Below are 27,717 nucleotides of genomic sequence, written 5' to 3' on the forward strand. Positions count from 1 at the left end.
TGTGTCAAGACTACAGGAGTAAATGGGAAACAGTGTGTCAAGACTCACGGGAGTAATTGGGGAACAGTGTGTCAAGACTCACAGGAGTAAATGGGAAACAGTGTGTCAAGACTCACGGGAGTAAATGGGGAACAGTGTGTAAAGACTACAGGAGTAAATGGGGAACAGAGTGTAAAGACTACAGGAGTAAATGGGGAACAGTGTGTCAAGACTCACGAGAGTAAATGGGGAACAGTGTGTCAAGACTCACAGGAGTAAATGGGGAACAGTGTGTCAAGACTCACGGGAGTAAATGGGGAACAGTGTGTCAAGACTCACGAGAGTAAATGGGGAACAGTGTGTCAAGACTCACAGGAGTAAATGGGAAACAGTGTGTCAAGACTCACGGGAGTAAATTGGGAACAGTGTGTCAAGACTCACAGGAGTAAATGGGGAACAGTGTGTCAAGACTCACGGGAGTAAATGGGGAACAGTGTGTCAAGACTCACGGGAGTAAATGGGGAACAGTGTGTCAAGACTCACAGGAGTAATTGGGGAACAGTGTGTCAAGACTCACAGGAGTAAATGGGAAACAGTGTGTCAAGACTCACGGGAGTAAATGCGGAACAGTGTGTCAAGACTCACGGGAGTAAATGGGGAACAGTGTGTCAAGACTCACGGGAGTAAATGGGGAACAGTGTGTCAAGACTACAGGAGTAAATGGGGAACAGTGTGTCAAGACTCACAGGAGTAAATGGGGAACAGTGTGTCAAGACTACAGGAGTAAATGGGAAACAGTGTGTCAAGACTCACGGGAGTAAATGGGGAACAGTGTGTCAAGACTCACAGGAGTAAATGGGGAACAGTGTGTCAAGACTCACGGGAGTAAATGGGGAACAGTGTGTCAAGACTCACGGGAGTAAATGGGGAACAGTGTGTCAAGACTCACAGGAGTAAATGGGGAACAGTGTGTCAAGACTCACGGGAGTAAATGGGGAACAGTGTGTCAAGACTCACGGGAGTAAATGGGGAACAGTGTGTCAAGTCTAACGGGAGTAAATGGGGAACAGTGTGTCAAGACTACAGGAGTAAATGGGAAACAGTGTGTCAAGACTCACGGGAGTAAATGGGGAACAGTGTGTCAAGTCTAACGGGAGTAAATGGGGAACAGTGTGTCAAGACTCACGGGAGTAAATGGGGAACAGTGTGTCAAGACTCACAGGAGTAAATGGGGAACAGTGTGTCAAGACTCACAGGAGTAATTGGGGAACAGTGTGTCAAGACTCACGGGAGTAAATGGGGAACAGTGTGTCAAGACTCACAGGAGTAAATGGGGAACAGTGTGTCAAGAGTCACGGGAGTAATTGGGGAACAGTGTGTCAAGACTACAGGAGTAAATGGGAAACAGTGTGTCAAGACTCACGGGAGTAATTGGGGAACAGTGTGTCAAGACTCACAGGAGTAAATGGGAAACAGTGTGTCAAGACTCACGGGAGTAAATGGGGAACAGTGTGTAAAGACTACAGGAGTAAATGGGGAACAGAGTGTAAAGACTACAGGAGTAAATGGGGAACAGTGTGTCAAGACTCACGAGAGTAAATGGGGAACAGTGTGTCAAGACTCACAGGAGTAAATGGGGAACAGTGTGTCAAGACTCACGGGAGTAAATGGGGAACAGTGTGTCAAGACTCACGAGAGTAAATGGGGAACAGTGTGTCAAGACTCACAGGAGTAAATGGGAAACAGTGTGTCAAGACTCACGGGAGTAAATGGGGAACAGTGTGTCAAGACTCACAGGAGTAAATGGGGAACAGTGTGTCAAGACTCACGGGAGTAAATGGGGAACAGTGTGTCAAGACTCACAGGAGTAAATGGGGAACAGTGTGTCAAGACTCACAGGAGTAAATGGGGAACAGTGTGTCAAGACTACAGGAGTAAATGGGAAACAGTGTGTCAAGACTCACGGGAGTAAATGGGGAACAGTGTGTCAAGACTCACAGGAGTAAATGGGGAACAGTGTGTCAAGACTCACGGGAGTAAATGGGGAACAGTGTGTCAAGACTCACGGGAGTAAATGGGGAACAGTGTGTCAAGACTCACAGGAGTAAATGGGGAACAGTGTGTCAAGACTCACAGGAGTAAATGGGGAACAGTGTGTCAAGACTCACGGGAGTAAATGGGGAACAGTGTGTCAAGACTCACGGGAGTAAATGGGGAACAGTGTGTCAAGACTCACGGGAGTAAATGGGGAACAGTGTGTCAAGTCTAACGGGAGTAAATGGGGAACAGTGTGTCAAGACTACAGGAGTAAATGGGAAACAGTGTGTCAAGACTCACGGGAGTAAATGGGGAACAGTGTGTCAAGTCTAACGGGAGTAAATGGGGAACAGTGTGTCAAGACTCACGGGAGTAAATGGGGAACAGTGTGTCAAGACTCACAGGAGTAAATGGGGAACAGTGTGTCAAGACTCACAGGAGTAATTGGGGAACAGTGTGTCAAGACTCACGGGAGTAAATGGGGAACAGTGTGTCAAGACTCACAGGAGTAAATGGGGAACAGTGTGTCAAGAGTCACGGGAGTAATTGGGGAACAGTGTGTCAAGACTCACGGGAGTAAATGGGAAACAGTGTGTCAAGACTTACAGGAGTAAATGGGAAACAGTGTGTCAAGACTCACAGGAGTAAATGGGGAACAGTGTGTCAAGACTCACAGGAGTAAATGGGAAACAGTGTGTCAAGACTCACAGGAGTAAATGGGAAACAGTGTGTCAAGACTCACGGGAGTAAATGGGGAACAGTGTGTCAAGACTCACGGGAGTAAATGGGGAACAGTGTGTCAAGACTCACAGGAGTAAATGGGAAACAGTGTGTCAAGACTCACAGGAGTAAATGGGGAACAGTGTGTCAAGACTCACAGGAGTAAATGGGGAACAGTGTGTCAAGACTCACATGAGTAAATGGGGAACAGTGTGTCAAGATATTGAGGATAATGAGATGAAGTGGATTTGTCGAATTGGTTTGACAATTTAGGGAGTGTGCTCATCTTGTCTGGTCTTCTCATGTCTGGCACTTAACCTGGGGTGGAAGCGTCATCCCAGCGATGCTCTCTTTATGTAAACAAATCACAGGGAACTCAGGCTCAGTTAGTTTTGTTTACGAAAACAAACAAACAAACAAACAAACAAACAAACAAAAATAAATAAATAAATAAATAAATAAATAAATAAATAAATAAATAAATTAATTAATTAATTAGTAAATAAATAAATACATCACCAAACATCAATCACAAATCAGTATCAACAATAATGATTGTTAGACAATATCAAGAATTAGTTAGTGTATGTTTTCAATATAGGCACAATTCCAAACAAAAGCTAACTGAGCCTGAGTTCCCTGTAGACGAATACATGTTCACACATAAACACAACGGCACTTTTTACACCCATTCAGGTTTGGGACTATGTGTGAAAGGGCTACCTACCCGAATCAGCACGATGTAAAATTATATCACACAAGACAGCGAAATACAGTACAAGACTTTAAAAACATGGAACAAAACAACACAGTGCAATATACAAAATGGGTTTATACAAAACAGTTCACCACAACCCGACACATAACAAAAAAAACCCGCAAATACACAACAAATGAACCACAATGCAAATTACGTGCGAAATTGGTAATCGGGGTAAAATATTAAATTGCTCCTTAGTCACGATATGATATTTGCTAAATACCATAACACACTACAAGTACCATTAAGTATTCAACACTTACGTCGATATCTATGCAAAGGAGTTCCACTCTTTCTAATGCGATCACTGTTGATTCTCTATGTGAACACGTTAGGATTGCTTCTCCCTGTATAAAATGAATGGTGTAGATATGGTGAGAGTAGTAGTGTATACAAGATCCGATAATGTTGCCCTGGCAACTACCGAAGCAAATGGGCAATTATCCTACATCTGGGTAGTTAATTGAGAATTTGACGGAGACACTGTGTTTGACGACTGATGACCTTATCGAGATGAGTTGTATGCAAATAATCAAAAATACATATAGACCTAGCTAAAACCATACTTTAGAACATAGTAACATGGGGAATCGTATAGAGACTGAAACTTCAAGGTAATTTGTCAATGATAGACACGCAGCTCATTCTTTGTAGATGATTGTGCGCGTGTATAACAGAACCCACAATAGTGTTTAGGCCTAAACAAAAATAATTGTTTGGTTCTGATTAAACCCCCCCCCCCCCAGCTTTTCAATGGCAACCTTAAACCTTTTTTACGTATTCGAGAAAAAAAATGATAAAATCGCAAAAAAATTGAAGTCTCATGAGAAATAGTTGATGCGAAAACTGCCATCAACTTAAAAAGACACTCTAAAACTGTTCTTCCAATCTGTAATGGCTTTACATCTGATAGGATGAAATAAACAACACAGAGACCATTTTCAAACAATGGAAAAACTGAACTAGACACTCACACATGAAAAAAAATATAACAAAATAAAATAAAATAAAAAATCTACCTACTCTACCTATTCTAAAATTAAATGTAACCGGAACCACACAGTTTTTTTTATTAGTCCTTTTCCCCTTAAAGTCAGGATGCCAAGGTCCAAAGTGGCTTAAAACAAGAGTTACCTTACATGGTTTGAAGTACAATTTTTTATATCATATTTGGTTAGAGTAATATCTGGGCCATCAGAAAACTGTTTTTTACACTTTGGATTCTCTTGCGCAAACTCACAGGAGGCAGTTTCCATGGTAACCGCGAAATTGTTTTTAAAGATGCTAAACATTAATAAACATCATATCCCAGGCTCTAGAAGTGCTATAATCATAATCAATGTATGTGTATATATGTTTGGATAAACGGGCAACACATTGATCATATGACCTTACCGATCAAAGGTCAAAGTCAGTCAAAATTCAAGTTCATCGTATTTTTTCTATATTTTATTAAACCTCTGGCTTTTTTTTATATTTTTAGCTTTATATAACTAACATCAGGCTTAGTTGTTAAAGCTGAAAATCAGTCACAAAATAGCAAATAATATAGTCTTTCAGTTTGTTATGACTAACTGAAATTAACCTTCCCTTTGTTATGACTCAGGAGAAAATACAGTAAAAGCCTATTTGGAGATGCTTTATTACATGAACAATATGACAATACTGAAGATCTCAAGGTTCAAAGTGCTATAGATATGACGGAAGAGTCTGTACATGGGTTTTAGGGGACGGACAACTCATTGAACACATGATCTTTTTTATCGAATGTCAAGGTCATAGTCAAAATTCAAGGTCATTCAAATTTTCAGTTGTTATCAACAAATCACCGAAACATTACAAAAAATACAATTAAAGATAGTGTAATATGCTACAAAAAGGTCATAACAGAACGATAATGACAAAAATATATTATAAGTTTGATATTTTATGCCTCTAAATGGCCTCCTATACTGTCTTATTTTCAAATGTTTTCACCTTTGGAGTAGTCTCCTTCCAATTAGTAGCAATCAATATGGCAATCCTCAAGCGTCAAAACCGTAAATTACCAGATTTAAACTGAATGCCTTCCGTATGGGCAAAGTTTTGAGATTGTCGTTCCTACAGACAATTGTTGGAATACAACAGAACATATGCAATAAGTTATTTTTCTCACTGATTGCTATTTTCAATCATTCTTGGAGAATGGCGCAGATAACATTTGGCCTGTTTTCTCCTATACTGCGAAAAGGTGTATTAGGGAGCCTTCAGTAATTACGAAGGGGGTGGGTCGGGGGGGGGATGGGGGAAGGGTCATATTTTAGAAACCCGTCCAAGGGGGAGGGTCACATTTTACGTTGACTCATTTTATGACCTGCCTGGATTGTACTTGTTATTATACATTGAGAACATAAAATTCTAAAACTCTTGTAAAATGCACTCTGCACTATTTCAAAAAAAAAAGTCTACAATTCTGAGAGAAACAACACACATCCCTTCAAACTATAAAGGCTCATATTTAGCTAAACTGCATATAGTTACAATTTACGTACTGTTTTCTACATGCTAATGCAAACAACAAGTCCTAATGACATCTTGTGTAGCTTGGCTGTTTCGGAAGATGTCATTTGACAGAAGACAAGATGCACATTGCTCATTGTTTTAAAATACATATACATTGCCATACAAGCGCAAGATGTGGATATGAGCCATATACGCGATTTCCATGCAAAGATTGACCTGTATCACATACATACTGAAACCAGTCACTGGCTTCAATATCTTGCCTCATGAGAAAAAACAATGCCCAAAGTGGTACTGAGGTTTCAGAGTTATAACAGGTTACTCGATCAGGGAGAGTGTGTACCACATGGAAATCATGATATCAATTATAAACAAAAGAATAATGTACCAGTAAGTTTGGTGATATTTGTACATGGCAGAAATATGTCTTGTATAATCAAATCATTAAACAGTATCTGTAACTTGATGATCTTTTTTTCAATACTTTTGTTCTGTGTGTCAAGTACAGTTTCTCGTTCTACTCCTTAAAACATGTTGAAATACCCAGTATTTGGCTTGTCAACGCAGCCTGTATATATGTAAAGTGCATTGCTATTGTTGATAATTTTAGTTCAGACTAAAATTCACTTGTCAAAAATAATGATCAGTTTGTACATATACAGGCTGTGTTTACAAGCGTTTGCCAAACACAAGACTGTTTCAATGTGCGTTATGGAGTAGAACAAGAAACTAAAAACTGTAGTTGATACACAGAACAAAACATACTGAAAAAACATCAGAAGTTACAGCTACTGTCCCTTTAATCTGTCCACATAATTTCCATCCATCTATCAGTGAATTTGTCATTTTGAGATGGGGGAGGGTCAGATTTTAGAACTTGGGATTGGGGGATCACATTTTAGACAAAGGAGTAGAGGAGGGTCACATTTTAGACAAAGGAGTAGGGGAGGATCACATTTTAGACAAAGGAGTAGGGGAGGATTACATTTTAGACAAAGGAGTAGGGGAGGATTACATTTTAGACAAAGGAGTAGGGGAGGATTACATTTTACAGCTCAGCCCTAACCCCCCTCGTAATTACTGATGACTCTCTTAAATATTCGGCCAAATTGATTACCATGCCAAACTACTGGTACCCTAGAAAGTGTAATGATGTGGGTTTTTTTTAAATATTAAGAATTCAAGTATAAATTCAAGACGTACTTGGATGTCAGATGTTAAAAATTGTTGCCCTGTGTAACTTAAAAGATACTCTGCAAGTGCAGGAAATAGGTGATGTAAATACTACTTTCGATACTGTGCTAGTAGATGCAAGTCATGTTATTATTAAGTGTATGGCTTACTGCTAGATAAATCAGAGAGATGTAGGAATTTTAAGTCATTACTACAACATGACAAGTACTTGACAACTGTAAGAATTGCTACCCACAGGACGATGATAGCACGCTTTAGATATTAGTCTCATTTTTGAGTATTGAGACAGTCATACGATAAGGTATTTATAGAGGTGAACGAATTTGTGTATTTTGCGATTCAGATGAAATCAAGGATGATTACCATTTCCTTTGGAAGTGAGAGTTGCTACTGAGAATTTTTTTACAATTTACCACAACCTTTGACCATTATACTCTCCCCCACCCTCCATTATCTTAGTCCAAGCGTCTTCGACAACACCGACAATACTTGAATACAAACACACACTTACCCCAAAGCTCTCTCCTTTATTTAGGATACCGACAGTACGTGAACACAAACACACACTTACCCCAAAGCTCTCTCCTTTATTTAGGATACCGACAGTACGTGAACACAAACACACACTTACCCCAAAGCTCTCTCCTTTATTTAGGATACCGACAGTACGTGAACACAAACACACACTTACCCCAAAGCTCTCTCCTTTATTTAGGATACCGACAATACTTGAATACAAACACACACTTACCCCAAAGCTCTCTCCTTTATTTAAGATACTGACAGTACGTGAATACAAACACACACTTACCCCAAAGCTCTCTCCTTTATTTAGGATACCGACAATACTTGAATACAAACACACACTTACCCCAAAGCTCTCTCCTTTATTTAAGATACTGACAGTACTTGAATACAAACACACACTTACCCCAAAACTCTCTCCTTTATTTAGGATACCGACAGTACGTGAACACAAACACACACTTACCCCAAAGCTCTCTCCTTTATTTAGGATACCGACAGTACGTGAACACAAACACACACTTACCCCAATTTAAGCTCTCTCCTTTATTTAGGATACCGACAGTACGTGAACACAAACACACACTTACCCCAAAGCTCTCTCCTTTATTTAGGATACCGACAATATCTGAACACAAACACACACTTACCCCAAAGCTCTCTCCTTTATTTAGGATACCGACAGTACGTGAACACAAACACACACTTACCCCAAAGCTCTCTCCTTTATTTAGGATACCGACAGTACGTGAACACAAACACACACTTACCCCAAAGCTCTCTCCTTTATTTAGGATACCGACAGTACGTGAACACAAACACACACTTACCCCAAAGCTCTCTCCTTTATTTAGGATACCGACAGTACGTGAACACAAACACACACTTACCCCAAAACTCTCTCCTTTATTTAGGATACCGACAGTACGTGAATACAAACACACACTTACCCCAAAACTCTCTCCTTTATTTAGGATACCGACAGTACGTGAATACAAACACACACTTACCCCAAAGCTCTCTCCTTTATTTAGGATACCGACAGTACGTGAATACAAACACACACTTACCCCAAAGCTCTCTCCTTTATTTAGGATACCGACAGTACGTGAATACAAACACACACTTACCCCAAAGCTCTCTCCTTTATTTAGGATACCGACAGTACGTGAATACAAACACACACTTACCCCAAAGCTCTCTCCTTTATTTAGGATACCGACAGTACGTGAATACAAACACACACTTACCCCAAAGCTCTCTCCTTTATTTAGGATACCGACAGTACGTGAATACAAACACACACTTACCCCAAAACTCTCTCCTTTATTTAGGATACCGACAGTACGTGAATACAAACACACACTTACCCCAAAGCTCTCTCCTTTATTCAGGATACCGACAATACTTGAACACAAACACACACTTACCCCAAAGCTCTCTCCTTTATTTAGGATACCGACAGTACGTGAACACAAACACACACTTACCCCAAAGCTCTCTCCTTTATTTAGGATACCGACAGTACGTGAACACAAACACACACTTACCCCAAAGCTCTCTCCTTTATTTAGGATACCGACAATACTTGAATACAAACACACACTTACCCCAAAGCTCTCTCCTTTATTTAGGGTACCGACAGTACGTGAATACAAACACACACTTACCCCAAAGCTCTCTCCTTTATTTAGGATACCGACAGTACGTGAACACAAACACACACTTACCCAAAAGCTCTCTCCTTTATTTAGGATACCGACAGTACGTGAACACAAACACACACTTACCCCAAAGCTCTCTCCTTTATTTAGGATACCGACAATACTTGAATACAAACACACACTTACCCCAAAGCTCTCTCCTTTATTTAAGATACTGACAGTACTTGAATACAAACACACACTTACCCCAAAGCTCTCTCCTTTATTTAGGATACCGACAATACTTGAATACAAACACACACTTACCCCAAAGCTCTCTCCTTTATTTAAGATACTGACAGTACTTGAATACAAACACACACTTACCCCAAAACTCTCTCCTTTATTTAGGATACCGACAGTACGTGAACACAAACACACACTTACCCCAAAGCTCTCTCCTTTATTTAGGATACCGACAGTACGTGAACACAAACACACACTTACCCCAAAGCTCTCTCCTTTATTTAGGATACCGACAGTACGTGAACACAAACACACACTTACCCCAAAACTCTCTCCTTTATTTAGGATACCGACAGTACGTGAACACAAACACACACTTACCCCAAAGCTCTCTCCTTTATTTAGGATACCGACAATACTTGAACACAAACACACACTTACCCCAAAGCTCTCTCCTTTATTTAGGATACCGACAATACTTGAATACAAACACACACTTACCCCAAAGCTCTCTCCTTTATTTAGGGTACCGACAGTACGTGAATACAAACACACACTTACCCCAAAGCTCTCTCCTTTATTTAGGATACCGACAGTACGTGAACACAAACACACACTTACCCAAAAGCTCTCTCCTTTATTTAGGATACCGACAGTACGTGAACACAAACACACACTTACCCCAAAGCTCTCTCCTTTATTTAGGATACCGACAGTACGTGAACACAAACACACACTTACCCAAAAGCTCTCTCCTTTATTTAGGATACCGACAGTACGTGAACACAAACACACACTTACCCCAAAGCTCTCTCCTTTATTTAGGATACCGACAGTACGTGAACACAAACACACACTTACCCCAAAGCTCTCTCCTTTATTTAGGATACCGACAGTACGTGAACACAAACACACACTTACCCCAAAGCTCTCTCCTTTATTTAGGATACCGACAGTCTGAACCTTGTCTTGCTCCACATTGAACTCACTAACAACAGCTGAAATGACCAATGTGAAGTAATAGTCTTATTATACATGAAATACAAATTTTCAAACGTTAATGCAGACATTTACATGTTTAACTACAGTTGACGATGGGATATATGCGCCTACACGTAAAGGTCGCCGTTTTTCAACACCGTTTTTTTCTAATATTTTCAGTCCAAAGTCATTAAACGTTATGATTGGTTGTATTTTGTGTAACAATGTCTGTGATGGTCAGCGAACAGTATATGGCATTTTAGTTTAGTACATGCATAGAGTATATTGTAGATAGTACACATATATAGTATATTGTAGTTTAGCAGATGTATATATAGTATATTGTAGTTTAGGACATGTATATAGTATTTCAGTACATATATATATATATATATATATATATATATATATATATATATATATATAGCATATTGTATTTTAGTATATGTATATAGTATATCGTCTTTTAGTACATGTGTATAGTATATTGTATTTTAGTACATGTATATATTATGTTGTATTAACTACATGTATATATTACATTGTAGTCCAGTAAATGTATATAGTATATTGTATTTTAGTGTATGTATTAGTATATCGTCTTTTAGTACATGTATATAGTAAATTTAGTTTAGTACATATATATAGTTCATTACTTCATTACATACTCAATTATGCATTCAATTTGTGAGAGTCTAAAATATAATAAAGGTAATTTCAAAATTGCATGTCAGGAAAATAAAAAGTGAAGTGGTTTAATATTATATAATAATGACAATAAAGAGGATGAAGTTTATACGTCCCTGCTGGTCGAACCTCGTATACCATATGAATTCAGAGTCATGTTCACATGTAAACACACCCTGTCTCGTGTTGTCGACCTACAGCACACTACTTTCTAAATATAAAATGTCACTGAAATGAACAAAATCGAACATTCTAATTCCAAATTATTGAATTTTTATCGAAAATGTTCTCATATTTACGTACTCTTGAACTTACAGAGATCGGATGAGAAAGGGCTTCACGATAAGACAACACACGAAGCAATGTAATAACATGTGGGCGGGTCCACTGATCATGGATGGGTTGTGATTGAGTCTCCGTTTTTCTGTGTACATGTATGTACTTCACAATCTATGGTTTTCAAAGTCGCTACATCTCTTTGATTTCCTTCTTTAAAGATAAATATGGCAGTCTGATTTTCCATGGCCACATCAGTATCGAACGTACGCTAGGCCCCCTTTGATCTAGACTGTAGACGTATAAGGTGTCATCGCAGTACAGTCTATGCTTATTACTCATAGTGTTGTAGCGAAGTGGCTAGCTAGCCTCACAAATAGCAAAGGCGTCAGAAAATTGTGTCGGATTACTATCTATGTCGAAAACTACGTACTCACTTTTTATAAAAAATATTTCATTTTCTATTGATTGGGTTCACTACCATCTACACAGTGACACAAAGCAGTTTCATCATCTTTCAACCCATGCTTACACAGTGTGTCAGTGTGCCGTATATCGTCTATGACTATTTTTGTCTTGTAAAATAAAATAAAATTTGAACATGCTGAAGAGAACTATGGCTAGGCATGTCTTACAGTGCAAATTTGTGTTTTATTAATTATTGATTGATTGATTTAATTATTTATTTATTTAATATTCATTTATCTGTTTTGTTTTGATTTTTGACGTGGGAACGTGACGTATTCACCATACTGTGCTGTGCCCATATGAACCTGTTTTTGCCACGATGCATGTAATTTTCCAGGTAGTCACAACAATGGCAACACTGAATTGTAACATCAGTATTGCGTCTTTTTACATTGATTGCGACAATAGTACATGTTATGTATAAAAATAAAAGCAATCAACTTTCGGTAGTGTGCTTGAAAGCAAGACAAACAATTCCGGACTACACATTATTGTTCCAAAAATACAATTATTATCATGAAGCTGACTTGCCTTCTTTATATCAGTTCAAACACAATTTTCGATTTCACTTTGATCATGAACCACACCCGGGGGAACTCTTAAATTGCTCAGGGGACCCAGTTACATTTAAATTACATACTTACTGGCCTTCAAAAAGTGTGTTGCATCAGTAAAAGTCATTATTGTGATGGCCAAGTATAGTGTGTATATTTTTAGTGTGTTGTGTTTCTTTGTTCATTGTGCACGATTGAAATGGAAACAGGTGAAATGTACATAAAATCGTAAGTGCTAATTCGGGTTGGGGTAGGAAACCCCATAGGAAATGTGGTCAAGGCACGGTACTAACCGCAGTCTAACGTACTCCTACTAACGCACATGTTGACGTCGACCTGTATTACAAGTAAACAGATGTGTAGTTCTCAACTTGTCATGCTATACTGGAATGTAGATGAAGCAAACTGAATCTTTACAACAACAATAATGACGTTACAAAGAGATGCAGAACAGGTTTTAGGTCAAATACGTGTATCGGCCAGGATATGTTATGTAATTCCCTTGACGTAGATAACCGTTCCCTACATCATCTCAGTTTCACGCTTGCTTGCGATTTTGTCATCTTTAAAGTTCTGTGGATTCAGTGTACTTAGGCAACCATTTATCAAAGGTAACCAGTGCTTATTTTTCATAGAAATACTCCTCAAATTGATGTCATGAAAATCTCAGACCTGTCACCACCACAACATGCTGGTAACAGGCGCCAGTCACCAGACACTCCAGAAACACTGCATATTAAACATTCGTCTATGAAATGTTGGAAAAGGTATTTGCAATACCCCAACTTCGTGTAAATTAATGATGATTATTCCTCGTCGTTGGCAAAGTTATGTAAACAATAAGCTGGTGAGTTGGTTTCTATCATTGTCTATCTTACTTGTATGTGATGTATGTACTGCATACACACATACGAAAATGCAACGCACATGATTCATGGAAAAGCTACATTGTATTACATTCTAGTGACGTCATTCACCTCGTGCACACAGTGTAATAGTCTCCATATTTCTCGCACTGGATGCCTCGCAAGCCTCATGATTGAAAATGTCTGGATAATTTATCAATATTCCTGTAACAATGGATGCTACCATTGTCCCCAATGACATAAATGATATCCAGTGTCTATAATCATCTGAATTTGGGACCCAGAAATACGTACATACGCATGTATGCACATCGAGCTGTCACAATACTACAATGTCAGTTGGAGAGCAGCAGACGATCTTCAAAACTTTGTCGGATTTAAATTTCTATCCATATACAAATGATATACAGTATCGAGTCGCCTATGTCAACTTGTACTCAAATGTATGTGTACACATTTGGAGATTTTGTGATGAAAGACTGAACCAAGTTGTGTAGATCGAATTCTCGTCAAGGACTGCTGGTATTTTAGGTATTTACAATTTATTCTGGTGATTTTAGCGTTTTAGAATTGCATAAGTTTGATACAGATAATTTCCAAAATCACGAAACCTTGTTACAACAGATATCACAGATGCTTTATCCTAAATTTTAATTTTTAAAAGTGTTTTGTCTAATTTTTCAAAAATCCTCATAATATGGTTATTTTGGTTACCATGGCAATTAATGTTCATTAAATGACCACTTTTTTTTTTAACTCAGCAGGATAAACTACCCTTTGTAGTGTGGCCAATGTGCAAATAAAAAGATATTTATAATGTTATTTATGAGATGTATGTGTATTTAACGAAAACACAATTTTCACATCTTCCATATGTTTCCATGGAAACAGCTATTCAATTTTATACAATTTATGTTACATCAGGTAGCACTACATGCACTACATACTTGCCAAAAAGAAGGAAGTTTTTTCACTAAATTTGATTTTTTTTTCAATGTTTTATGTCAAATTTTAGAAAAGTGATTAACATATTATGGTGATTTTGGTTACCATGGCAACATATGATCATAAAATGACCCCCTATTTTGAACCCAGCATAAACAAGCTACCCCAGGTAGGGTGGTTAATTTTCAAATAAACACGAGTATTATTAAAATTATGATTATTATATAATATTTATTTAATTACTGTTGTATTTTAGTATATAGTATATTGTAGTTTTGTACAAATACATATTGTGTATTGCATTTTAGTACATATTTATATAGTACATTGTATTTTAGTACATATTTATATAGTACATTGTATTTTAGTACATATTTATATAGTACATTGTATTTTAGTACATATTTATATAGTACATTGTATTTTAGTACATATTTATATAGTACATTGTATTTTAGTACAGCTATCAGTATATTGTACTTCAGTACATGTATATAGTATATTGTATTTTAGTACATCTATTTATTATATTGTATTTTAGTACATTTATATAGTATTTTGCAGTTTTGTACATGTATATATTATATTGTATTTTAGCACATGTATATAGTATATTGAAATTTAGTGTGTATGTAGCATAGTGTAGTTTAGTACATGTATATAGTACATTGTAGTTTAGTACATGTATATAGTATATTGTACTTTAGTACATTTATATACTTATTGAATTTTAATAGATGTATATAGTATATTGTACTTTAGTACATCTATATATTATATTGTAGTTTAGTACATGTATATAGTATATTGTACTTTAGTACATTTATATACTTATTGTATGTTAATAGATGTATATAGTATATTGTACTTTAGACTATATATTATATTGTATTTTAGTACATTTATATAGTATATTGTAGTTTACTTCATGTATATAGTATATTGTAGTTTAGTACATGTATATAATACACGGTAGTTTAGTACATGTGTACACGTATATAGTATATTGCAGTCTAGTACACGTATATATTGTACATTCTAGTTTAATACATGCATATAGTATGTTGTAGTTTAGTACATGTATATAGTACATTGTAGTTCAGTACATGTATATAGTATATTGTACTTTAGTACATTTATATACTTATTGTATGTTAATAGATGTATATAGTATATTGTACTTTAGACTATATATTATATTGTATTTTAGTACATTTATATAGTATATTGTAGTTTACTACATGTATATAGTATATTGTAGTCTAGTACACGTATATATTGTACATTCTAGTTCTATACATGCATATAGTATGTTGTAGTTTAGTACATGTATATAGTATTTTGCAGCTTTGTACATGTATATATTATATTGTATTTTAGCACATGTATATAGTATATTGAAATTTAGTGTGTATGTAGCATAGTGTAGTTTAGTACACGTATATAGTACATTGTAGTCTAGTATATATATATATATATATATATATATATATATATATATATATATATATATATATATATACAAAATACACAAGTGATGGTAAGTGTAGCAGTTTTATTTTATTGGGTTCATGTTCATGCTACATCTTCCTGTGCCTCTTCGCATTCACCCACCTGTGTGATGTGTGTGACCAGCATAGCTATGCTACATACGAAACAAATTTGTAGTGGAGAATCGAATGTAACAAAGTAACCAAGTCACCTATATATATATATATATATATATATATATATATATATATATATATATATATATATATATATATATATAACTCGGTGAGTATCAATCTGCTAAGACAGTGCTCTATACCGCAGTGGCAGAGCGTAATAGTTTTGCCAAAACTATATATATATATATATATATATATATATATATATATATATATATATATATATATATATATATATATATATATATAGTTTTGGTAGTACTGGAACTCTTTCTTGGATGTAACTCGGAGTTTCACGCATGGTGCGATCATCAGACAGTGTCTGATGATCGCACCATGCGTGAAACTCCGAGTTACATCCAAGAAAGAGTTCCAGTACTACCAAAACTATTACGCTCTGCCACTGCGGTATAGAGCACTGTCTTAGCAGTTTGATACTCACCGAGGTATATATATATATATATCGGTGAGTATCAATCTGCTAAGACAGTGCTCTATACGGCAGTGGCAGAGCGTAATAGTTTCACCCACCTGTAACTATATATATATATATATATATATATATATATATATACGTTGTCTGATGATCGCACAATGCGTGAAACTCCGAGTTACAACCAAGAACGAATTCCAGTACTACCAAAACTATTGCGCTCTGCCACTGCGGTATAGAGCACTGTCTTAGCAGATTGATACTCACCGAGTTACACACACACATATATATATATATATATATATATATATATATATATATATATATATATATTATATCTAAAAGATAATTTTTTGCCCTCCTGCTTTGAATTCCACCTCTACTATTCCACGTTCTACACTTCAGTCACCTATTACTGACTTTCTATAGTTGACTGAGGTTCTTTGTAAGTAATTTCTAGATTGGGTTCAATAGATTAAAACTTGTTTTTCTAACTATTTTTCTATGGATTTATATGTCTTACCTGATCCAGATAAAATGAAATAATAGTTTATGGGCATGTATCCTTGTCTTAAAATGATCCTCTTTGGTTCAAAGCTTTGGTACCAACCAACCTCCGCCAGTTTACGATGCATGTGTACTGGGTAACAGGCAATGGATTCTATGTTACGCAATGCTACTTGAACCTGTGAAATATGGTGTGGTAGATAAACGGAAATTGCCAGAATCTGTTAGTTGTGTTTTATCGAATTACCGCCTTTAAATTGTCATTGACTGCTTGATGACACCTATTTTATAACTCTGTCAGCCCATCCGCAAACACACACACACGCGCACTTTACCTACCTACCTACCTACCTACCTACCTACCTACCTACTTTCACACAGACAGACATACAGACAGACAGACAGACAGACAGACAGACAGACAGACTGACTGACTGACTGACTGACTGACTGACTGACTGACAGGCTGGCAGGCAGGCACACACACATTATTAGACAATATATACAAATCTACAGCAAGAAAAACTTACAAATAAGAATGAAAATGAAAATAACCATGATACAGATCTTGTAATGTGTATGTGATGACAAAATGGTAAACAAAATATTGGTAAAATGATGGCATCTATTATTGGTTTAGGAGGTACTTCTTGAAGTCTGTTGTAAACTTATTCCGACAAACAGATATATCTTATATATGAAGGGATTCAATTACAAATTTTGGCGCCAGTAAATTTTGTGCTGAATTGACCAAAACTATAATTACATGAATTCTGTATTTGGGGAGGTAATGACCATTTCGTTCTTGTAGCCTCGTCACATGAGAATGCTAATTCTGGAGAAGGTGTGGCGGAACTCTATTATTTATAACATCGTGCGCAAAGATTCCTATTTGATAATCCCATTGTTTGTAAATATCTAAAATACGAAGGCGTTTGAATAAGAAATCTGAATGGACAATACTACTATTGAATGTGATCGTACGAACAGTTTTCTTCTGAATGGTGTGAATTTCTTGTATATCTTCATATAAGACTGATAAATGCTGTCCCAAACTTCAAGACCATGTGACAAATAGGGAAGAACATGTGTGTTATACAGCATCTACAGAATGTGCTCTGGAACTACATAACGAAGTCTATTTGTATTTCTGTAATGTGACATTTCCATGAAACATTATTGTCCAGGCCAACGCCAACGAAAGAAGTAGTGTCTACTGTAGAAACATTCGTATCTTTGAAATGAATTGAACCCTGCACAATATAGAGAGACATTTGCGTCTACCACTAATAACATCTTTGCTTTACCGAATTGACTGTTAGTGTCTTAGCGTCGCACAAATTGATTACATTACGGAAAGCAGAAATTAATTTACTAATGTCAACCATATTTACACTGAATGCCTCCCATATGGGCAAACCATAGATGTTTGGTCTTAATACATACATTTTGGAATGCAAAATTCTGAGCTATAAGTATTATACATGATATACCTGGATTGGAAAATTGGAAAATTAACTATATGAAACTATATGACATATGGATATTGCATAGTTAACATATTGCCCAATTATCGAAAAATCATGAATTATGCAAATTACCATTACGATTACAAGCTACATCAACAATCTTTACAGGACACATCTTTACCATCAATGCATACACTAAATTATCTGAAATTTAAAGCTTCCATTTCAAAGATACTGCCTAAAATTATATCAAAAAGGATTATTTATGCAAATTACACACCACATTGAAAAGGTACATAAAAATAGCGCCAATGGCGCTGTAGCATAACTGTACAGTTTTTAAAAATATGTTTCACATGCTGATCTATGCTAGGTATAGGTGTTCATTTGCTGAATGATTATCCAGTTGCCTATCCAACCCTGTTGTTATATATCTTTGCAATGTGCGCGATCATTTGGCTGTTGCTATGGGCTTGGTCATGTTGCTAGACATATTGGAATACATTTGTTAATGTTCGTGCACTTGTCTATTTATTTATTGTTTGGGTCAGGTTCAAGGTCCATATAAAAGAAATATACAAGGAATTTACAAGAAAATACATATAAAAACGAAACTAATACAAAAAAATAGTGATATACATCAATAAAGAATATCTCTCCAGTGCCTGCACTGGAGAGAGTCATGGTACAAACATGAGTAAACACACTGTACATAAACATTACTACTATCTAAAACTCTCTTAACAAAATTTTTAACACTTTTCCGGACAAGTTCACCAAAAGACAAAACTGAGTAACAAACAAACATAGAACTAATACTACACTGCCTGGACAAATTAAAAAAAATTCTAAAACAATTATTATACGCAATTCGAATGTTCTCAACTTAAAATTAGACCACAGATGACAACAGTATAAATTAGAACAAAAATTTCTGAATAACCTAACCTTAACTTCACTAGAACAAAATGCAAAATTCCTGCATAGAAAGTTACCATGTACGTAGAGTAATCGCATTTGTCTAGTAATATCGCCATCATCCATGAAGCTACTGAGAACAAATACACCCAAATATTTGTATGAGTCGACAAACGAAAGCTCAATATCATTCAAAGAAATGACAGGGGTGTTTAAAAGCTTAAAGTTTTGGGCATGACAACCATACAAACTGCTTTTTCTCATTATAGATATTATCATGTTCGATACCGTAAATCTCTCAAACATGAATAAGCTTTTGTAAGAGGGGCTGAAGACAATTAAATCATCGGCCTATGAAATGTGATTCAAAAGTCTACAACCAACCTTATGAGAAGGCAAACGATGGCTCAGCTCATCAATGTAAACGTTAAAAAAACGTGGAGATAAAATCCCCCTTGGCGAACGCCATTGAGAACAGTGAAGGTAGACGAGACGACAGCTCCCCATTTAACACACACTAGCTGAGATCTATACCAAAATACTATCAAACGAACAAAAATTACAGGAACTCCTCTCAGTAAAAGCTTTTTAAAAAGTGACAAGTGATTAACTCGATCGAATGCTTTAGAAGCATCCATAAAACATAAAAACATTGGACTCTTATGATACTTATAAAATTGGATAACGTCCTTCAGGAGATAGATACATTGGTCAGTAGAGTGTTTAGCCTTAAAACCAAATTGACTGTCAGAAATGTACAAATGTGACTCCATATAGTTAAGTACAACATGTTCAAGCACTTTTGAAATGACATATGAAAGGGCAATAGGTCTATAGTTACCCTTATCAGTGACATCCCCAGCCTTATCCTTAATAATAGGCACCAAAATGGTAGAAATCATATCTGGTGGCAAATACCCATGTAAAACACAAATATTGAAGAGTATAGCCAAAAAGACAGAAAACCTGCCATCCGCATAAATTAAGTGCTCAGTATAAATGCCATCAAGGCCACACGCTTTACCCTTATCCATACTTCCAATGGCAGATCTGATGTCTTGAACAGAGAACAGCTGTAGAGGGTCATTAACATTTGATAAATTGTTCATTACAAACTCCTTATTGTTCTCAGACTTTACTGCAGAGAAATCTCTCCTGTTATTTTTGTGATATACATCATCATATGGCTGTTTCTATCGGTGTGGTCTTGTTGCTAGGCACATTGAAATAAGTTTTGATTGTTTATTCACTGGCCTATTAATCACTGTTATCTTTCACTATATGCGATAATTTGGCTGTTGCTATGGGCCTGTTATTGTTGCTAGGTATATTTGCATACATTTATTGAATGTTTCTTCACTTGTCTAACTTGTTAACTTTATGAAATGCACCATCATTTGGCTGTTGCTATGGGAGTAGTCATGGTTGTTAGGGATATTTGCATTCAATGTGTGAATGTTTACTGACTTGCCTACCTGATGATGTTATGTTTTGCAAAATATACTGGCATTTCGTTGTTGCTAAGGGCATGCTCATGGTTGCTAGGGCCAATTGCGTCAAAATATTTTTAAGACACTCTACAGAATAACACTTCTAGAAACAGCACCAAATTTCAGTTTCATTGACGGCAAGTACCTTTTGAGATATGTTTTTGACCAAAATTCACATTTTTACATCTAATTTGGATATCGCTAATCACATCATTATATGCTTGATGTTTGTTCATCTATACCCCCATGCATCCCCATTAAATTCCAGCCCAATTTGCTCAGTAGTTATGGAATTATAGAATTTTGACCAAAAAGACACATGTTAGACCTAATTAGCATATTACAGATGGAATCATCATGTCTTGAAATAATCATAATCTTGAAAGTAATGTCACCACCAAATACGAAGGCAATCGTTCTGGTGGTTTTTGAGCTTAAGACGTCCACACACACACACACACACACACACACACACACACACACACACACACACACACACACACACACACACACACACACACACACAGTCACCGCACCATATGCCTATATCACTGCTGAACCTTATCAATTCAGTTGTGCTCAAAACTACATTAAACACGTGTGATTTGTTATGGGTGATGTATGTACCAAGTTAAATGAAATTTGAAGTTTACATTCTTAAGATTTTGCCTAATTACCTAAATTACCAATTAAAACTAAATATTATGCCAAAAGGCTATTGTATAGGACATGTGTGCTTGTTACGGTTGATGGTATGTACCAAATGTTGCGGAATTTGATGTGTGCATTCTTTAGATACGCTTGATTAAGGAAAATCATTAATTATGCAAATTAGTCATTACAACTAAAAAAAGGTCAACTACCTTTTTAGGATGTGAGGTTTGTTATGGTTTATATATGTACCATATTTGAAAATGTGTAACCATATTTGAAAATGTGTATTCTTTAGATATTAATTACAAATCATTAATTATGGAAATCAACATGCACGCGCAAACACACACACACATAAATAAATAAATAAATAAATAAATGAATACATACATGCATACATACATACATACATACATACATACATACATACATACATACATTTGTACGTACATACATACATACATACATACATATATACATACATACATACATACATACATACATACATGCATACATAGTAGAGTTTGGAATCTCATTAATGTAAAGGAGGAAAAGAATTGGGCCAAAAATAGACCCTTCTGGAATGCCACAAAAAAATTGTGTGGTTCCGATTAAATTCAATTTTAAAATAGGTGGGGTAGGTAGATTTTTACCTTCTGTAAGGAATATTTTAATATAGCGATGAAGTCTGTGTGTCTGTTCGTGTGTGCGTGTGTGTCTGTATCACCATTTACGAAAAAACGGCTGCATCAATTCAAACGAAATTTCATAGACATGTTCTGTCCGGTAATGGCCAGAACTGATTAGGTTTTAGTAGTAATACGATGACTATTAATGACCAATTTGACTAATTAATTGATCGAATGAGTATAAAGTTGGTGTCAGAATCAGATTCAGATTCAGATTCAGGTAGCATTATCTTATGAACGTTATATTGAGCGTCAGATGGCCTCAGATCCGAAGACACCCAACGGACTCAAACCTGAAATAATACCATTGAGACTACAGGGAAGGATTCTGCTTCACTGCCATCGGGTGTATTCGGATCTGAGGCTATATGACGCTCAATATGACGCTACCTGAATCTGAATCTGACGCCAACTTTATACTCGTGCTCTACATAGCTCTACACTGAGAAAGACTCTGTTTTCAGGAGATTGGCGACCCCATGGCTGCTCAGTGAGTTTGTTGGTAGAAGGCTCCGTTATAGACGAAGTATATAGCATTATCAACTAACTTGGTAACTGTTCAAGATTGAGTTCTGAGCAATCTTTGAGAGTGTCATCTACCTTTAACATGTTTTTGAAGACTTGAAATGCTTCACCAACTGGGACACTTGTGAACAGAGCCATGATGCCATAGCAGACCAGTTTTTCCACAGGTGAAGGTCTTAAGTTTTTCTATCTGTGGATAGTGTTACCTACAAGAGGTGTCAGGATTTTGGCTAGGTAGTGAGCAACGTTGTAAGTTATAGTACCACAGGTAGACACAATGGGTCATAATGGTGCATCTTGTTTGTGTATTTTGGGTGCGCCATTTAGTTTAGGTGGTTCTCCAGAGCTGGGATAAAGTTTCCAGTAAAGTTGGTTACTGATGTTCCCACCTTTCTTTATGTCTTTCAAGATATTGATTAGTTTATTCTTATATCTGGAAGTTGGGTCTTTATTCAGTGTTGTGTAAGTGTTAGGATCTGACAATAATGTTGATTTTCTCTCTACAGTCTTCAATATAAATTAACACTGTAGCCCTGCCTTTGTCAGCTGGTGGTATAATAATGTCCTCATCCATATGTAGGGTTTTCAGGGCTTCCCGCTCTGCCTTGGAAATATTGGACTTTGGTAATTTTGCCTGTTTTACCACCCATACCACTTCGCTTCTCAATTCCGTCAATTTCTGGTAGTTTATTACACACTGATTCAGTGCCAGCTATGATTTGAGGGATTGGTAGTGCTGTAGGTGATATAGCAAATATCAATCCTTTTTTCAAGATTGAAAGTTCGTCGTCATTCAGCTGTCTTTTACTTAGGTTGACTACCCATCTAACTGTGTTCACGGTGGTTTCACTCATATCACGTTTCTTTTAATTTGGTTCTTGTTCTTGAGTTCTTCAAACTTCAACTTCTTTCTAGTCTTGGTATTTTCAGACGTTGTACGGTGTGCTGATTCGAGAAGTCGTTCAGCCTTCACCTGCTCACTGGAATCCAGGGTGGCTTCAAGTTGTTGTCTGTGTATACATAGAGCATCACCAAACTTCTTGATGGTATATGAACACTGGCGAACACGTACACTGAGTAGTTGTTTCTCAGCCTTAGCCACAATCTGGTCGGCTCTTATTCCAGTGATAGTGGAGTATAGGTTGATACTTGTTGACGTGATATTTTGCTGAATGCAACGGACATTCTACTTCTTATGATTTTCCCAACGTGCCATCTTCCTCACAATGTTTTCCACCTTTCTGAGTGTTTTCAGGACATCTCCTCCATGTTGTCATAGAACAATGGAGAATATATTGTTCATGGTTCCAAGAATCAATAGGACAGTACAATATAGTTACTTTGGAATGGTAAATTGGAAACGAATGCGACGTTTCAATCCATTTATATATCGATGTCTATTTATATATTTATCTATTTTATATCCATTTATATTTATATATTTATTTATCCACTTATACTTCGGACCTTGATCAGGCAATGATTTAATTATTCAGCATTAATGTTTATCTCTGAACTGGCGGAATAATATGTTCGTAAATTGATGGCAGTTGGTATCCTTGTTTATGGTCCCTGTTCATGATGGATCTCCTCTGTCTAATGTAGATAGAAAATGTCTTGGCTAAACATTACTCAAAAATATTTTTCAAAGAGTAAAAGTGGCCATATGGATGAGAATTTGGTATTTATGTTGGATTTTTATTTGATAAAACAGCTTCACTAAGTTTTTCTACTTGAAAAAATAATGTGAAATAACATATACCAAGTCCATGTTCATAACTCAATACATTGCAAAAAGATGCAAAAAGTCCAAAAAGTTTGTAATTGTACGTAAAATAACAAACATTTTACACATTGTTTAATGTTTTGCCGTTTATTGAGTTGTGAACATAGACTCGGTATATGTCATTTCACTTTATTTTTTCAAGTAGAAAAACTTAGTGAAGCTGTTTTATCTATATACTGTATAGATAAATAGTTCAAAGTTCACGTAATAGTTCAGTTTTCGTATAAAATAGTTGTTGCTCTGTTGCTTCATTTTGTTGATACTTTCTTCAAGTGTTTAGCAGGCAAGAGGCTGGCCAGTACCAATTGGCCACATACATACGCACACACACACACACACACACACACACACACACACACACACACACACACACACACACGGACGGACGGACGGACGGACGGATGAGCGGGCGAACAGACAAACAAACAGACATACACGCATGAGCCACACACACACACACACACACACACTCTCTCTCTCTCTCTCTCTCTCTCTCTCTCTCTCTCTCTCTCTCTCTCTCTCTCTCTCTCTCTCTCTCTCGTTTTGATTCCACATAAGAAAACGAGTTAGAAATAAAACATTGCGAACAAAGATGACTTGCTATACCCAACTTTATACCGAACACATTTTCGAGAAGACAGTGTGCGATTATAAATCTGCACAAAAGATGTCAAGGTTGTACAATGAGAAAAAGTTGTGCCTCTATGTACACGCCACGTGTGTTTCCATTATCACAAAATGAAATGATTGTGTATGGTGAACGATCCTTACTTATTAAGTATTATGTATTTGGCTGCAATCAATCAATCAATCAATCAAACAATCAATCAACAAGATTTACTTACATGATAGAGTTCTTTCTCTGTCCGTTCTCGTGATTGCAGTTGCATTATTCGTTTAGCTTCCTGTGTGACCTTGCCCTTTATAACAAGAAAATAATGATAATAATTGAATATTATATATTATATTATAGCATTACCAATTCCATTGTTTAAATAATCATGATTTTAATAATTATCAAGTTTATTTGCATATTGACCACTCTACGTTGGGTAGTTTGCTATGCCGAGTTCAAAAAAGGGCGTAACTTTATGAACATCTGTTGCCATGGTAACCAAAATCACCATAATATGCAGATTATTTTTCTAAAGTTTGACATAAAACATGAAAAAATAGATTTCATAAAAAAACACTAACTGTTTTTGGCACGTATAAGTTAGTGATATCTGTTTTAACACAAATTGTTTAAAATAGGACAGCTGTTTCCATGGAAACAGAGTAGGCATAAATATGTTGTTCCGGTTAAATACATATTCATCTGACAAATAATGTTATAAATTTAATAATAATAAGGTTTATTTACATACTGCCTACTAATTTGTTATGCTGAGTTCAAATAAAGTGGGTTTTTTATGAACATCCGTTGCTATGGTAACCAAAATCACCATATTATGTGGGTTTTTTGCAAAATTTAATAAAAACATGAAAAATTGTAAAGACAATTCCTGATCCACGAATGGATACATCATTTGACTCCACCACAATGACACGCAAAGATATTCTGAACAGTAAAATAAGTACCAATTGCTCAAAAACCTGGCTCAAATTTTATCACACTCGCACAGCTCAGAGCGTCTGCAGGGTGTCTGAAAAAATCGATAATCTTTTCAATAAACTTTGCAACACTGTATAATCAAAATATTTGTACCTGCCAATGTACTACTGCATAGTACAAATACTACTACTAAATACTTTGTGGAATAATATAATTACTTTGGACTGTATATTGTATTACATTATGTTAATACATGAATTTGCTGAACGGCCGGCGAGGGATATTTGTTACAGAATGTTGTGAAAGTCTACAATGTTTTGAAAACAGCAGCGATTTGGGAATAATATTACAAATACACTAAGGCTCATTTCAAATATTGTTTTCAGGGAATGTTATCGGCAGCTTTATAAATCATTACAGAACAATGTATTTGGCCTATTATATGTATTTGGCTCGTGATGCGAGCTGTTCAGACAAATATCGAGGGGGGGGGCTACTCCAATTTACTCTCAATTTACTGACCATATTTACCATTTCTTCTTTGTCATTTTTGTCACTTCCTTTACAGGATATCTGGGCCAACTCATCTAAGGGACCAGACAGAATTTACGGGAGGGGGTGGGCCTGGGGAGAAATTATCTCTGACTTGTTTTTTGCCTGCCCCCCCCCCCCCCCATCCACTGTGACCAAAATTTCACAGCTCCCCCCCTTTCAAAAGTATAAAAAATTCATGCCCCCCCCCCAAAAAAAGGAAAAAAAGTGCACAATATCCTGCCCCCTACAATAACTAAAAAGAGTACAAATTTTTTTGTTACTGTAGCACAACTGTAATATTTCTTTTGGTACTACTATTATGTTACTATTTCAGCCCAAACAACTTAGTAGTTGTAGAGGAAGTTTTTTAGAAAACAAAACAAAATAAAACATTTTGACCATACATGTAATCATACACATGTGGTATAATCTTGTTTATTTCCCAACTAGATACCAAAAGTAGTCATCACTTAATACCAAGGCATTTGATGTGGTGGTTTTAACTGTCATTCACTGATACATACACAGAAACACAGTAAACACACATTCACATGCGTGATTTGTGAAAAACTGTAGTGGGGACATTTGTGGGGAGTATCTAAGGACATCACATCACCTACATAGTGTATTCAAATATCTATTTATACTCATATCACAATAACTATCTAATGTTAGACATTTGTGATGTCATGAAGTGCTAGCAAACTAAGGATTTTATGCACACTGAGGTCTGACAAATATAGCTTTCACTTTCCTACACCAAATGCATTACCAATACACATGTAAATGTAAGACATTTGTGACTTCATGAAAGTGCAAAGAAATTCAGAATGTTGTGGAATACTTAGATGTAATCAATATGCTTTCAGTTCCAAAACCATACATATTTAAACCTATAGTGTCAGGCATTTGTGACTTCATGATGGGGACAGCAAATTCAGAATTGTATTCAATACACTGTACAGTGATCAGATGAGTATATACGGCCAGAAGGCAACTACCAAAGTTAGTGCAAAGTCACTGATTAAAAATACACTTAACACCACGCAGACATCTAAATGCTTTACAATATTTAGTACAGATAGATGCATTTGATGATGCTGA

The 27,717-nt window shown here is 36.2% G+C and overlaps 1 protein-coding gene across 1 annotated transcript in view; it reads right to left on the reverse strand.

Moving 5' to 3' along the window:
* Positions 1 to 27,717, reverse strand: part of LOC144453903 (cyclic nucleotide-binding domain-containing protein 2-like) — a 102,039-nt gene that overhangs the window by 42,746 nt on the left and 31,576 nt on the right. Inside the window, exons 5-8 of the mRNA XM_078145259.1 lie at positions 25,370 to 25,444; positions 17,010 to 17,172; positions 10,524 to 10,604; positions 3,760 to 3,839 (exon numbers count right to left, since the gene is read on the reverse strand). Of these exons, the coding sequence (XP_078001385.1) occupies positions 3,760 to 3,839; positions 10,524 to 10,604; positions 17,010 to 17,172; positions 25,370 to 25,444 (399 nt within the window). The remainder of the gene's footprint in view (positions 1 to 3,759; positions 3,840 to 10,523; positions 10,605 to 17,009; positions 17,173 to 25,369; positions 25,445 to 27,717) is intronic.

The sequence above is a fragment of the Glandiceps talaboti genome, chromosome 1 (genome assembly GCF_964340395.1).
Source record: "Glandiceps talaboti chromosome 1, keGlaTala1.1, whole genome shotgun sequence".
Taxonomy (NCBI): Eukaryota; Metazoa; Hemichordata; class Enteropneusta; family Spengelidae; genus Glandiceps; species Glandiceps talaboti.